General features: G+C 38.4%; 1 protein-coding gene across 1 annotated transcript in view; it reads left to right on the top strand.

The window, feature by feature from the left end:
- Window positions 1-15,748, top strand: part of ELP4 (elongator acetyltransferase complex subunit 4) — a 139,130-nt gene that overhangs the window by 20,324 nt on the left and 103,058 nt on the right. Inside the window, exons 4-5 of the mRNA XM_053946050.1 lie at window positions 9,108-9,239; window positions 13,721-13,860. Coding sequence (XP_053802025.1) covers window positions 9,108-9,239; window positions 13,721-13,860 — 272 coding nt within the window. The remainder of the gene's footprint in view (window positions 1-9,107; window positions 9,240-13,720; window positions 13,861-15,748) is intronic.

Raw genomic sequence — 15,748 nt, 5'->3', positions numbered from 1 at the left:
ATCATGATTTCTTCCCACTGGGTTCATCTGTATTTTACAATAGCAGTGCAGTGACAGAACAAGGGGAAAGGACTTTAAAATGACAGAGAGCAGACTCACATTGGACATTGGGAAGAAATCCTTCTCTGTGAAGGTGCTGAGGCCCTGGCACAGGGTGCCCAGAGAAGAACCTTGTGGCTGCCCCATCCCTGGAAGTGGCCAAGGCCAGGCTGGATGGGGCTCTGAGGAACCTGCTCGTGGAAGGTGTCCCTGCCCGTGGCAGGGGGGTTGGAATGAAATGATCTTTAAGGTCCCTTCCAACACAAAACATTCTGTGCTTCTATGATGTCTTGTAAGGAAGACTTACAGGTCATTATTGTGCTGGAAAACAAACCAGCATCCCCTGGAGCACTACATTTAACCTGTGGCACCCTGGCCAGTGCTGGATCAGTGACCTTCCCATGTGATACCTGCAAGCCTGAGGTGGCAGAGTGGGAGCTCCAGAGCTGCTTTCTAGAGCTGTCTGCTCATCTCTTGTGGAAGAGTTTGATTATTGCCTTTCAACAGAATCTCTGTTTTCAAGTGGGAATTTTATTACAGGATACTTCTGCACTCAGCTGAGATGGCCTTTTGGAGGTTCTCTTCCAAGAAGAGAGGATAAAGGGTGTCACAGTGAAGGGGGAAGATGCAGTTTCTCATGGTGGTGGAGCTGCCGACTGTGCCCTTCAGTGTCTTACCATGGGCAAAGCCATAGGATTTTCAGACTGATGCAAGTACTGCTTTTAGTGTTTGGGAAGAAGTTAGGGAAAGACTAAGGGGCCTGGACAGAGCTGCCAAGGTGCAAAGGACAAGCTGGGAGATGTGGCACACCTCCAGCTATCCAAAGTGGAGAGCTTCTTGCCTTGCCCTGACAAAATGACATTTGAGAGACCCAAGTACTCCCAGCTTCAGAGCAGAGTGTGTGGAGGGGACGTTGCAACACCCACGGTGCACACTGGGAAGGGGCTGCTCCCTGCATAGGAGCACTGTGGAAAAGAGCAAGATTCAGTGAAGTGTCACTCAGGGGACCCTGCTGGCTCTGAGGGCCAGCTCTGGTCCCTGCAGGTCTCCCAGAGGGAGGAATCCAGAGCACAGTGCCTGGATGGAGAGATTCCACATCCCGTGTGTGAACAATCCTCCTTGTTTGGGGAAGTGGAAAAGGCATGAGGGAGCCCAGCTGGGGAAATGACAGAGCCCTCAACCAACCTGGTGCCTTGAGCTCAACTTTTCCTGCTGTTTCCCATTTTGCTGTGCTTTGTTGGCAGCTTAGCCAGTGTTCTGTCTTGGAATTTGTTCTTGTTTTTATTACTGGATGGCTGTCTTTGATTATTATGCACATTAGATCTAGTTTTGTAAATGTATTTACATTTTATGCAGACAAAGGGTTGTGCTTGCCTTTTATCCATTCTATACTGATGTCACTGTTACTTTATTAACAATTGTAAAATAATTATAATTTGGAATTGTATAGCTGTATAATTATTGATTATTGTTCAAGTTGTGTAGCTCTTGGTGGAATTGTATAGCTGTTGATTTTGTTCATATCCTGGTGTTTGGCCTTTGCCTTATTCTTGTATGTTGCTATTGATATTGTCAGTGTTCTAGAAATGTAAGTATAAAGATTTTAATCATGTGTAAGTTTAGAGAATGAATCAAGGTCAGTACACAGACACATTCCAGAGTTAGTGGAACCTACAAAAGAGATACTTGTACCATGTTTACCATTTCTTCTGCAAGGGCCCTGTAGAGAAATAGTAGACATAGCATTTATTTGAAAGAAAAAAATGGGGAATTGTGGGCACACAGTTTGTGGTGACTGGGAGTGGGGCTGTGTGCAGCTGTGCAGGACAGGTGAATACAATTGAAGGTAAGGAGCCATGGAGTGCCCAGGTGTGCTGAATAACCCCACAGGGAGCAGAGGCACACAGGTGCAGTGCATCAGCAGGAGGGGATAAGAGGTTGGGCTGCAAAAACAAAAAGATCAACCACTTGCAGCCTCCTGGAGTGCCCTGGTGTTGCTCTGTGTGGGTTGGAGCTTTCTGGAATTGTGTGCTGACACGCTGGGTGTCGTGGCCATCTCAGCTGTGATGCTTACTTAGCCTTTAACATGTATCATGAAAGTGATAAAATCTAAATGTTTAGGTTTAGATGTCCACAAATACCAGTTTAACAAATCTGGCTGGTAACTTTGCAGAGTTGCTTTGCTCAGTTAATGAGCTGTTGCTTCCAGTGCTCATCTCTGAATGCTTTCATGAATAATGCTGCTATCATTAACTCCATTTAGGCTTGGACCAGTGCATTATGCACTGCAGCAGGGTTTACAGAGTTTGGGACAAGGTCACTCAGTTCCTTCACACAATTTTACTTTCTCTGCTGTATTTAACTGTCACATATTTAAGCATTCATTAACTGATTCAGAAAAATATGAAATTAAAAAGTCATCTGATTGTCTGATAGGCATTCCTGGGTTTAATTGTTGTGAGATGCAGCTACAGTGCAATGGAGGTACAGCAAAAGAGTTCTGTGACTTGAGTGTAGGGTGTACTTCTGTGTGTGTGGAGTACAGAATATATTTTCATGGGTTAAAAATATTCCACTTTGAGTATTTGCAACTGACTTTTCTTATTTCCTAAAACAGAGGAATATTGCTTCCTGTTTCTCTTCACACAATTCTTGTCTACCCTGGGCTGACACCCATTAGGTCTTTCTGAAATTCAAGGAAAAATTTCTGTAGGCCAGCCTTACCTGGAGATGGAAATAAGTTATTGTATAAGGGCTGCTGAAAGAACAAAAATTGGTATCCATTCATTTATGTTCTTTAACAATACACCTTGTATTCACAAGTATTTACAATCAAAATAGGATCCTCCCCCCCTTTTGGGAGTAGGGCCCTTTAAACTGACATTTGTATAATACATTGTTGAAAAGAAAATATTTACCCTTCCTGCCTTACCATCTGGTGTCCTTTAAATACTAAAAATTAACATGATGAAAAAGAGCCTTAAATTCATGTGAGTTTAAGCTATTTAAATATTGTTGTTTCAGATCAACAGTGAATTGTACTCCCTTTAGTGTTTTCTTAATTCGTGTTTTTTGTCATACTTGTGGTAATAACTGCACTTCAAAATAGTTGCATGAACCCGTGTGAAAAACATATTTGTTGATAGATAAATAGATAATGGTTTAAATTCTTAAGTACTTTGAGTTTATACAGTTATTGAAACCCATAAGGATCAAAGGATTTTATATAAGAGGGATTTCACATACAGCTTGGATTATGTTGCTAAATAATAGCACAGTAGTACTTCTTTAGAATTGTAAAATAGCTTAGAGAGGAGTATGATGCCTATAGTTGGTGTAATGCATTGGTAATTAAGAGGGTGTGAGGTTAAGCTTCATTAACTGCTGCGGGATTGTATCTTGGATTTTATTATCCCCCAGAGAACACAAGAAGTGAGAGAGGTCAAACTGTCAGAATCTGATTTTGCTTCGTGCATCTGCCAGAGCAAGGCAGGCTCAGTGATGTGGCAGCAAACCCAGAAGGACCTGGGCTGCAGCAGGTACAGCCCATCCACCGCTTTATTGCACAGATAAAAGCTTTATTACTGAAATAAATTGTTCCATCTTTGCAGTAAAACCTTCATAGCTTGGTTTGCGGGGAGCTAAATTATTTTAATTGCGTTGTCATTTACTGTGGCCGCTTCAGAAAACTGGTTTTTCCTCCCAAACTTTTTTTTTTCATTTTAAAACAGCAACAAACTTCCTTCTCTCCAGCCCAACTGCCCTTAATAACTTTAGCACTTGTCTGCCTTTTTATGTGTTCGTGCTCCATAGCAAAGACTTGTATTTTAGTTGACCCCAAGAAATGCTGTATGTTTGTTTGGGTTTTTTTTAATTTATTTTAACTAATGCATTTCTACATGCTTTGTTTTTTTATGTACCTTATGAAAGATTTGTCTTTTTTTAGCCTGGGAGAATGTAGCAGTTCTCAGAAGTTGACACTGATGCCACAAAATTGTCAGTCCCAAAGCTTTTCCAAGCTCTGTTATGTAGGAGCTGAGATATTTTTCAGCAAAAATAGATTAAATAGAGAGATTATGGGCTGATAGCCCAACACTCATTTTCTTGGTCCATTGTTTAAATAACACTTTCATTTCCAAATTCTGGCTGAAGTTTTATAAATAAATTTTACGTATTTTGGTAATACTGTGTTCTTCTAAAATTCTGATTTTGACTCAAAGAACATAAATCTATTAAATCCTAAATTATACAACTCTTGGACAGTAAAGAAGCTTTTCATGGTGCTGAGGAGCTGTGAAGTATAGATCCAACCATCCAGCCTTTATTTTTGAGGATTTATCTGTGCAATGACAGAAATATTTTTGAGGATTTATCTGTGCAATGACAGAAATATTTTTGAGGATTTATCAGTGCAACAACAGAAATATTTTTGAGGATTTATCTGTGCAATGACACCTGTGTTGCCAGCTCTCACACTGAGGTGCTCTGTGTCACTCAGGCATGGTCAGCTTTGGAAACAGTTCCTTTCTTAAAAGAAAGAATTGCATTTAATTTCCAGAGTCAGAAGAAGGGAAAGCCTTTCATTCCAGTTCCAGTTATTGTGAAGAAGAAAAGCAGATATGAAGAAAAGAAGAAATGTGTGGCTCAGTCAGTGTTTTCAGTATTGCCCACTGTAGTGGTTTTGGTTTGTTAATTTGTTTTTTTTTTGTTAAATTTGAGGTTTTTTTGGCTCATGTATTAAGGAGTGTGGTGGGTTTAGGGTTGGTTAATTGTTAGTGTACTTTTTGTTGTGAGGTAGGATTAGGAGAAGGGTAAAGTAGGTTTAACATTTTAAAAGTGTATAAAGAAAAAATTAATAGTAATTAAAGACTATTAAGAATTAGAATAAAACTTTTAGAATATTTTTAAATAAGTTTTGTCTTTTTATTGAAAATGTAATGAAATAAAATTTCAAACTTTAGTTAGCTTACTACTTTTAGTAGTAAAGAAAGTAAACTTTCTTTAGTTTACTTAGGGAGAGAGCCCATAAAATTTACAAAGTTCTGGTTAATTTTTTTTTTTTTTAATTAAGGACTGAGATACATGAATCAGTACATCCTAAGGAAAACCAGTGACTGTCTAGGTATTTTTTGGAGCCTTCAGGCAGGCTGATGAAGGCATGTTGGCTTCTGGGGAACACAGACATACCTTCAGACATCCCCTGCATGTTCTGCCTCTCTTCCCTCTGACAGCTTGGTGTAAATGGAATTGAGGGTATCTGAAGCTGGGAGGACAGTGGTAAAGTTGGGATGAGAATCTGGAGATAACCAATCTTTATTAGCTCTGCTTATTATTCTTTATATAGAATATGATCAAATTACCTTGAATAGGATTGGAATTTTTTTCCCCGCCCCTCTTTGTGCTCAAGTACATCTTGCAATGTATTTAGCCAAGTTAATAAAACAGGTTGAGCTCAGGCAGTTGGTCTCCAAAATATCCAAAGGCAGAGCTCCTTCTCCAGACTGCAGCTTGTTTTGTACAGAGCCTCCTCAGAGGCCATGTAGCTCACAACCCCCTCATCCAAGAGTGTAATTCAGGACTTCTTTGCTTTAGAACTGTGTTGGCACAGAAAATTGCACGGCTGTGAGATGCCAGAAGTGTCTTAAAGCTCAGTGTCCCCTGCACAGGGACAGGAATATGGTTCCTCTAAGAAACATTCTTCAGCAAAGCATGGTAGTTGTTAGGTAAAAGGCATTTAAAAAGCTGCTCAGAGTTGGTTTTGGTCTGAGAGAGTTCCTGGAGTGCTCCTGGTCTTTTCTCCTTTTCCCTGCAAGGGACAAGACAGAATAAACCAGACCTAAGCTGATGCACGTGCTCTTCTATTGTCAGAAGGTTTTTATTAGGTCAAAATAAAAACTTTCTTGTGTTAGAAATTAAAAGCAAGCTATATTGACCAAAAAAAAAAAAAAAAAAAAAAAAAACTGTTTCAGATGGATACTTAAATGGATTTTCATCTCTGGCAGCCAAAATCTTTTATCAGCTTCAGGTGAAACCATTTTTTTCCTTGATCTCTTAATCTGCTTCGTTCTTAGCAGCAGTTAGGACACACCACAGTGGCTCATTGTGTTGCACTGATGGTGTGTGTGCCTCTGAGTGTTTTGGGCTGAGTTTTTTGGGTGTCAGCAGCTGGGATTTGTGGTGTCTCCCTGCCACACGTGGCCGTGTAAGAAGGTTTTGTTCTTTGACTGGAAGGCAGGAAATTTTCTCAGTGTTACATGAGGTTATTTAAGCAGCTTGGACAACATCTCACCCTTATTGTCCTGACCTCTGTTCTTTTTTCAGCATAAAATACATTTTATGTGTAAAATACACAAATTTATATAGCTAAGTCCCTGTCTCAAATTCAACTTTCCCAGTTACTATATAACAACAATGAACCAGCAGCACAGATGATTTTTTTAGGGGAGACAAATATTAAATAGCTTTAAGAAATTTTGCTGCTGTTTTCCTCTTTACCTGCAGGAAGGAGAATGGTACAATCTGCAATTTCCTGGCTTTTGGCTTTGCAAAAGCTGCCCAATGATGTTACAGCAGGGTGAGGGAGCAAATTCTTCTGTCAGTGGTGGTGTCTGAAGCAGGGCCAAGCTCAGGGAGTTGGATGAAAAGTTTAAGGAAGATTTCATGATCTCTGCAGATTGTTGTCAGAAAAAAAAACAGAGATTACCCACCACAACAAAAAATTACCTGGGAGCAAGTTGATCTGGAAATGTTTGGGCCTCTGAGTTACTTCTTTGCAGAACTCTCATTTTTTTAAATGAAACTTCATTTGGGTTTTTTTTAATTGCTGTTAAATGAGGAATATTTTGAGATGATCAAGTATCAGAAGCTCTTCACTGAAGAAGAAAGATCTTTTAATGATAGGAAGTTTAAATCTATGAATAATATTATTAAATATGTTTAAATCTATGACTATTTCCTGTATGAGGAAATTAAATCTGCACGATAGTTTAACCGTTCAGTATGTGTTTTCAAAGGAACATCTCAATTGGAAAATAAGATTGATTAACTTTCTGTTGAGGATAGCTGAGTTATAAAATTAACAATTCAAAGTAACATCTTTTTTTTGTTTAGAAAAATGCTTCATAAGTAGTATTTCAACGCTCTTAGAAGTAAATGCAGGTGATTTGTATCTGCATGTGTGTGAAATGCATGGGGGCGCTTGTCAGCTCTACTTTGTACCTAGACTTTCTCAGAACCTGTTCTGTTTCCATTTTCTCCTGTCTGTCAGAAATCTTTGGTTTGAAAGGTTTTCTGCTTTCTTGCTGGGTAGATGTAATGGAACTCTTGACTAAAGTAATTTTTTTTTTTAATTGAAACAGCTGTTATAAATCTGGAAACTTAATGAAAACTGTAAATACTAAATTGAAATTTTCAGTTTCCTGCAGCTTTCCTACCCAGAAAGCCAAATTTTTACTAGCATAGTAATGAGTTTATTGCATGCAAGTGTATTTTTAAAGCAAGCTCTGTGATAAATCTGAAAATATAACTCTGTACATCATCATCTCATGAGTAGTCATTACCAGGCTTTTTTTTTTTGCTTTTGTGAAAGCAAAAGAAATAAAATAACTTGCTCAAAGGCATTCTTTGTGTCTTTTGCTGAGCTGCTGAAACACACAGATACAGTTCTGCAACTTTATTAAGTTTTAATAACTTTAATAAGTTTTTATTAACTTCAGAAAAGTTTTCATAACTTCCATTGCCTGGTACATCAGAGAATGTAGTGGCCAGGCCCAGAAAGAGACAGAAGCAACTGTCTGAAATATTTTTTTTTTCAATAATTATAGATGCTATGTTAATTTATGCACAAGTAATAAAGTAGCACGTATTGTTAGTAAGGTTATGTATAGAACTATGCACATTAATAGTTATTAATTATAATCTTATTGGTTATTAATGTTAATTATTATTAAGGTATTATTATAATATTAATGTTTAAATTGTGACTAATAAATTAATACTATTAAATAAAGGTAAAATATAAATTAATAAAATAAAATAATGAATAATAAAATTCATTATTATACATATAATAAACTATTAACAACATTAAATACTGAATTTATTATTAATTATAATTACAATTAATTTGTGATTAATATTAGAATTAATTACTAATAATTCATTGTTAGACAGTAATATGTGGGTTTAACCCTTGAGGCATGTCACAGTTCTTCCTCAAGAGTCTTTGCTCAAGGAAAACACAGTTTTCAGCTAAGCCTTGTTCTGTTTTAAGCACACAGAGATTCTCCAGCTTACAGGGGTGGGTGTGATAAAGTTGGGGCAGAAAACTTCATTGCACTTTATTTCACCAGTCGCTGTAGAAGCCCACTGTGTGAATTCTGAATTCTTCACGTGATGTTTGCTTTTTCAGCACTGCAGCAAAGGCAGAAAGTGTACATTAGAAACTTCCAAAAAACCCAGAACTGAACATTTCCCCCTTTCCTTTGCTGTGTTTGTATCTATGAGATATGAGTAGATGTCATGCCTAATGGTTAGCAGAAGAGAAAATTCAACCCATCCTGTTGCAGTGGCTTTCAGCTGGTGTCTGTAGGCTGTTGTGGTCTATTGGATACTTCTGAAAATTTACAGGAGCTAACAAAGTTCTCATGTTAAAATTGCTTTACATTTGCTATGGGAAAAGGCTTAAATAAACTTAAAATATGCAGGGAACTTGCCCACTCTCAGAAATGGAGTAGTTTAGGAGGGCAGCCTCTAAAGAAAGATTACAAAAAAAAGGAATATGGGTCCTACTCAAGACGAAGTAGAGCATCAAATGTAGTATTTCCATTCTGCATTCTTTCTTTTACTTCTGTAATTCATTTTTCCAGTAATAATTACATGGGTTTTTTTTCCTGCTCAGCATTAGTAGGAGCCCATCCTTCAGAAGAGTTCTTTTAATCAGGGTTTGCTACAGATTTTACAGCTGCCCATTTTACTCAGTGTTATCAAGCTGGAGGAGGGTGTGGGTAAAAATCTGAACTGCCATTTCTGCTGTGGGTAGCTGACATTCTTTTGCTCTCTACCTGTAGGAACTTCCAGCCCCTTTGCTTGATGATTCCCATGGGAAGGAACTGGGGGATGAAGCAGCAGCTGTGAAGCCTGAGGATTTTCAGGATTCTATGAAAATAGCCTGGCGGTACCAAAATTTACCAAAAATGGAGGTAATGGCTATTTCCAGCTTCTTTCCTCTTGCACTCAAAATGAATTTGAAAAGCAAATGCTTTTCAGCAGGACCTAGACAGCAGAACTGCTAATGGGCAATGTTACAGGATTGCCTCTTGAGGGAAAACTGTCATCCACCACTGAATGTTTTAATTACTAGTGATGCAAAAAGAAAGGGAATTTGAGAGTTTGCAGGTACTCTAAGGCTCAATACAGACCATAGTCATTTTAAAATAAAAAAACATTTACGTTCCATGGGATTTTCCAATGAGTATTATCAAATTGAGACAGCTTTTTATGAAAATTTGGATAATGTGCTTGCTTCCAAATTTAGTTGCACACAAATTACTTAAGTAGGTTTAACCAGCACGACTTCCTGGGTGTCTGCAGTTGGAAGTGCTGTGTGGAAGCAAGCTGTTGACCTGCTTATCCATGTGCATAACAACTAAAGCAAGCACTTGAGATTCTATCAGCCTCACTGTCACTGGGAGCTAATCACTGTGCAGGGACAATGTAAGGAGCAAGCTCAGTGGTGAGTCTTTCAGAGTTTACAGTTAGTGTTTTGTGAATAATCAATCAATGGCTGGTGGCTTCCTTATTTAACCCAGTGGCACAATCAGTCTTTAACAAAATTACAGCATTTTTGTCTATCCAGAACCAAATCCAGGTTTTGTCTGTACATTTTAGTCTACGTTTATAAATTGTGGTTTAGATGCAGTCGTACCTGCCTAGTAAGTTCAGTTGTATTCTTAAAAACATAATTGGAATGTGACAAAATGATCTTACAAGGCTTGGCATGTTTGGTTTTCTGTGAAATTGCACAGACATGGCTATATAGTTGTGTCAGAAAAGACTTATATATGGTGACATGCCAAATCAAACAGCCTCCAGGGTAATCATATAATCTCATCAATTTTTTTATGGTGGAGCTTGCTGTGCCACTCTGAACCGTCCCCAAAATAATGTGTCTGTTTTAAAATCTGGCAGGGTTCCTTGTACATTGATATGAAAACAATTGCATGTTGTTAACAAATTGTGTTCTGATGTTCTAACAAAATAGAAAAACCATTTGAAAATTCAGTTGGGTGTGCACTCATCATTAACTTCATAGCAGTATCCATTTCTTCCACTAATGTAATATTTCTTGAAAATATGTATGTGCCCTTGATTATTGAAAATTGATTATGCAAGACAGAATAAGATGGTCGGTCTTTTTGGGGGAGTTTCCCTTGCTGTTGTTGCTTTTTGAATTGGACCTTGATCATTCTCAATAGTTGAGGCACAATATTTTTATGTGTATGTTAAATTTATTCAAAAATTAAAACACACGAAAGTATCAGTCTTAAACTATCTATACTTAAAATTCCTCAGGACATTTTAATTGGTGAAAAATTGCTTTCAAATCGATATTTTTCTATATTTTGTATTGCAGTTATCATAAAATTTTAGCTCTGTTCTATGTTAATTGGATTGGTTATTATACTCCATCAAGGGAAAATGTGATACTGCCTTGCTACCATAACAATACATTTAGTTCAATATTTTAATGAACAACTTTGATTGTGATTCTTTTAAATGTTTAAATTTTTTGTTAAATTTTTGATTGGTAGTTCAGATATTCCCTTTGCATTTATTTGACCCTCTTTAGACCAGCCAGGTACCTCGTTTTGTTCTTAAGCATGGTTTTGTTATTAGTGCTTTTAACAACTGTCACAGTTTCTCTCTACATATTGCACATACCTTAAAAATAGAAGATTTATAAGAAATCTGTCAGAGTGAAAGGCCTTTTTATGCTTGCTGTGCCTTTGCCAGTTCGTTACTTACATCTGTATCAGAGGCAAATTTAATTTAAACTTTTGAGTCTATGGAGAGCCTGTTTTGCAATGCAAGACAGTGTGGTTTTTTTCTTCTTTTTTTTTTTTTTTTTTTTTTTGAATGAACTGCTTGTGTTCTTGGGGCAATATATAAACTGTCACAGCATGAAATCAATTTTCTGCCTTGGTTCATCCTAAATCTGAGATTTCTAGCACATTAGTATTGCAATTAGAAACATTAAGAGCAGACGGTCGCGTAAAAGCGCGCTCTGCTCGCTGACAACTTCGTGTATTTCTCCTTGTGCAAAAAAAGGAATCCAGGAAAGAGCTGGCCTGAGCCTCCAGCCTGCTAAGATTGATGCCTTAAGGAGCTGGGACAGAGGCTAGGCAGAGTTAAGAGGAATAAAGTGGATATTTATTGAAGAGCCTTCAAAGGCCACACCCTGGCAGTCCCCAGATGGCTCCAAAATGGAAGCAAAAAAGAGGGCTTGGTCACGAGATCTCACATTTTTATAAGTTTTAGTCCATTTGTACACAGGAGCCAGCTTTCCAATTAATAGCTTCAAATGATGAAGTTTCATCCTCCTTGCTTGCTTGCCCGCCCTCCGCTTCTCATGTTGTTTAAGCTTTGGGCCTGAACTTTGAAGAGATTGTGCTTGAGTCTCCAGCTAGAATAGGATTGTTTTGTCTCCACCACCCTGTGAAAAGATCCTAATATAAACTTAACATAAACTTTATATGAAGCTAAAAGCTGCACGCCAAACCAGAAGAGAAAACCTTACAACCCAAGGTGCCGTTGGGAGAGGGACGGGCGAGCGCGCGCTGGGCGCCGCGCGCGCCCGCTCCGCTCTTTTCCATTATTCACGCTTCCTTGAGTCAGGTAGGCTTTCCACCAGCTCCCTGCTAAGCCTGGGAATGCAGGACACTGAGCCCTATTCAGGGCCCTCTGCCATGGACCCAGCTTTTATTGCTTTTATGGGGTTTTATTAGCGCCAAATCCCAGGCTCCACCCAGTTTGCAGGCGCTGTGCTCATTCTTTGCAAGCGAGAGAGGTTATCACCTGCCTTAATCCCTGCAGCGGGGTGGATTAAGGACACCAATGTGCCTCAGGATTCTCAAAGAGGATCCTGGAAACTTCTTGTTTCTTCTTTTTTGCTGTCTTTACTAAACTCTATTGGGCCTCAGGAAGGATTTGCATCTGAAATGGGCAACCTGGAGCTTTTCTCAATGAAGACATCAGATCAAAGTTCAGTTAGTCAAGGCCTTTCTAAAACATTAAGGGGGCTTGGAAGTACACAATAAAAAGATGAGCTCTGGCAGAGATTGCAGTAAAAACATTCTGATCTGTAATCCGGATAAAGAATAGATTATAGGCCAAAGAACAGCCCCTGTTTAAATTGCTTTCAGAATCCTTGTTTTGAATAAAGTTACATTTTACAATAAAAACATTTAAATTTTGATAGAATGTTATGTTTCATTGAACTGCCTACTTTAAAAATCAGATACCAAGAAATAAATTGGTACACTGATTTAGAGAACGTGCTTTTCTTTTTTTTTTTTTTAAGTGAAACTGGTTTGCCTCTAATGATTAGATATTCATAAGAAATTCCACGGGTGTTTTAATTAAAAGCTAATTAATTCTTTTAACTAAAAGTTTGGGTTTCATTGGTTATTCCAGGAAAATATTGCATTATTGTTACTGTTGGTATTCTCTGATAACTGACCATGCCTAGCAGCTATGAGTCAAATAATTTCAAAATATTTATCCTAAAGAAAATCATTCTAATGAATCTTAACAGTTTAATACATTTTTGGTAAAATATTATCTACTTGAATATTTCATGGTATAACAGTCTGGGGGGGGGCGGGTGTTCCCTAAACCAGGACATGGGGGTTAACTTTACATGTATAATTCAAATAATGTTGCAGATTCTGTTCTGAATTCCATTAATGTGGAACAAACAGATGCATTTCTTTCCTCTATTTACTAGCACAGCATGTTCAAAATGTGTAATTCCTGCCCAGGTATACATTAAATTTGGTTTATGATGTTTTATATACCAAAATTAAGATGTGAAGAAAATGTATCTTCATTACAGCAAATCATAGTTACTGTGTGTAATGCTCAACCTACTGTTTATTCAATTTTCAAGGAATTAAAACTAATTTTAAACTATTTCCTATTTTTCTATTAAAGTCACCTCTATGAAGATGCAATGGTTTGGTTTTTTTCACTGATCATAAATAAAGAGAAACATTTTCCAAGTCAGCTGAAAATATTTCTGTAGCACCATATAATTGTCAGAGCCTGAAAAATCAAAGAGGTGGAACACGTGATGATCTGCTGGTTTCATAGATCTGGCCTTTGCAAATTTGTAATCATCTGTCTAGAACTTGTGCAAAAATACTTTTTTTTTTTAATTACCTGACTGCACTTTGGCGCTGCAACTTGGAATAGTAAAGGTTGAACTCTGTGTGTAAGATTCACACAGAGTATGACAATGGGGGAATGAAAACTTAGTAGTAAATATTGTAATGTTTTTCTGCCTGAAGCTTTTATTTAGGCTGAATGGGGGACAAAACCAGAGGTTGGAAGTGCCTTGCTAGTTAATTACTTTCTTTTGACAGATAATAGTTTGAGATTGTAATCAATATTGTTTCTACAGGTCAGCCCAACAACACATACAAAGTTTGGCCATTATTATGATATTTCTAAAAAAATGTCTCCAGAGCTGTGTCAGTCTGTAAAACTGCACAGTTTTTACCTCCATGAAGAATTGCCTTTTGAGCCTAAAATGAAAACATGGTAAGTTTTGACACCACGGTTCTGTTGTGTATTTAAATTTTGCATGCATATTGGCAGGAAAGGATATTTTTGGGTCTGCACTTGCTGTGGTGGTGGAGGGGGTTCAGGAGTTTGGCCATGGGTGCCACTCAGTGCCACCTGCCTGGCAGGAGGGGCACAGAGACAGCTCAGAGCTCTGCTCACACCTGGGGGAGTGTTGGACTTCTGGATGCTGAGAATCCCAGACTTTCTGTCTGACTCCCAGGAGAACTCTGCATTGATCTGAGGCCGTGGAGAAGCTTCCAGAATGGAATGACAGAACTGGGATTTTGGGTGTGGAGTTTGTATGGAAGTGTGTAACATCACAGGGTGGAAAACCTAGAGTTTGGGGTTTTAGAATATAGTAATATATATAAAGCAAGATGGAGGTTTTAGGGCAGTGGCTGCTCCTTCTTCACCTTCTTCTCCGTGGGTTTGGGTGGTTTTGTGAAACTGGTCAGGAAACTCCTCATTGCAGACTTTGAGTGATCAGTTATTGGGTTAAAAGTGAAAATAATTTAGATGTCGTTTCTTAATTGGAATTTCTTTATTTCTTAGCTTTAAAAGACCTTGTAACAAGAGATAGTTACAATAGTAAAAAGCCATTTTGTGCCCTGCTAGTGAAGAGCTGCAGAACTCACTGCTGTGAGACTGTAACATGGACAAGAAATAATAAACACCTGAGTCTGAACGTGAACTATCCTCTCGAGTGCCTTCAATCCCGACCTCGACAGAGGAAGGAGGAAGCTGAAAACAGGCAGGGGAGGGAGCAGGATGGCAGTGACAATTCAGGCAGACATTACTAGGACAGCCTAGCTGGATGTTGAGCCCAGCCCTGCTGACAGCCCAGTGTGGGGACTGGGAGAGCTGTTGCTGTCTGGCTGAGAATCCTGCCTGAGCACCGTGCCCCAGCAGCTCGGAGCTGGGCTTGTCAGGTGGCTCTCAGCCTTAAAAGGATGCCTGCAGTTTTCAGGGCTTAGGAGACAGGCCATCCTTGACCTACATAGCTTAGAGTGCTAGATCAGATTAGTTGGTGATGTGCTTTTACTTCTTAACGTCCTGCAGCTTCACCTAAGGAAAATGCAATATGCTGTGAATAAAATTACAATCGCTAATTACGTCTTACAAAACATTTCCTATTCAGACTCTTCTCGGAATGAATAACTTATTATGTTTATGTCTGTCAGTAGTGAATTAAGGAAGGCTGAGAGAAAATGAGTGGCAGTAGCAAAGACTCATCTTAGCCTGTAGACACACGTCCATTGTATCTTTCTTGGAGACACTTCAAGTCAAACATCAAGGCTGGACCAGCAATTTCTTTGCCCAGCCTAGTCACTGAATTTATATAAAAGTATAATTTATGTAACTTATATAACACCTAGCTTTATAGATCCCAGTGTATAGGGCCAGCTCCTGCGGGCAGTGTGGGATTCATTGGGATTGATTTCCACTGCAGTGCACTCATATAAAAGCCCAGATTTATGAAAGAAGGGCAGTATGAACCACCTTTCTGAGAGCTGTAGCCAAGCAAAAGCCAAGTCTCTCTCTAATTTGTTCTGTGTTGCATGATCAAATGTCACTGCATTGTGAAGTAAATTCTTGTGATAATGTGAAAAAACTCCCAATTTTAGGACAAAGCGGAGAACTTCTTTCTATAGTAAATATTTGAACCAAATTTGTTTAGATGTTAATGCTATAATTTCTGATTTTTAGTAGCAGAGCAATAGAGGATGGGCACAAAAATATCTGACAGGTTGCAAGTGTTGTTACAGTTACTGAGCAATTTAACTCACTTTCTCTTCTCTAGCTAATGAGAATGTTGTGACTCATCCACTAACTATATGGCTGTCAAGTATCAGTTCATTTTACA

This window comes from Vidua chalybeata, chromosome 6 (genome assembly GCF_026979565.1).
Source record: "Vidua chalybeata isolate OUT-0048 chromosome 6, bVidCha1 merged haplotype, whole genome shotgun sequence".
Taxonomy (NCBI): Eukaryota; Metazoa; Chordata; class Aves; order Passeriformes; family Viduidae; genus Vidua; species Vidua chalybeata.
Note: the sequence above shows the minus strand (reverse complement) of the source record. Positions and strands in the feature narration are given on the sequence as shown.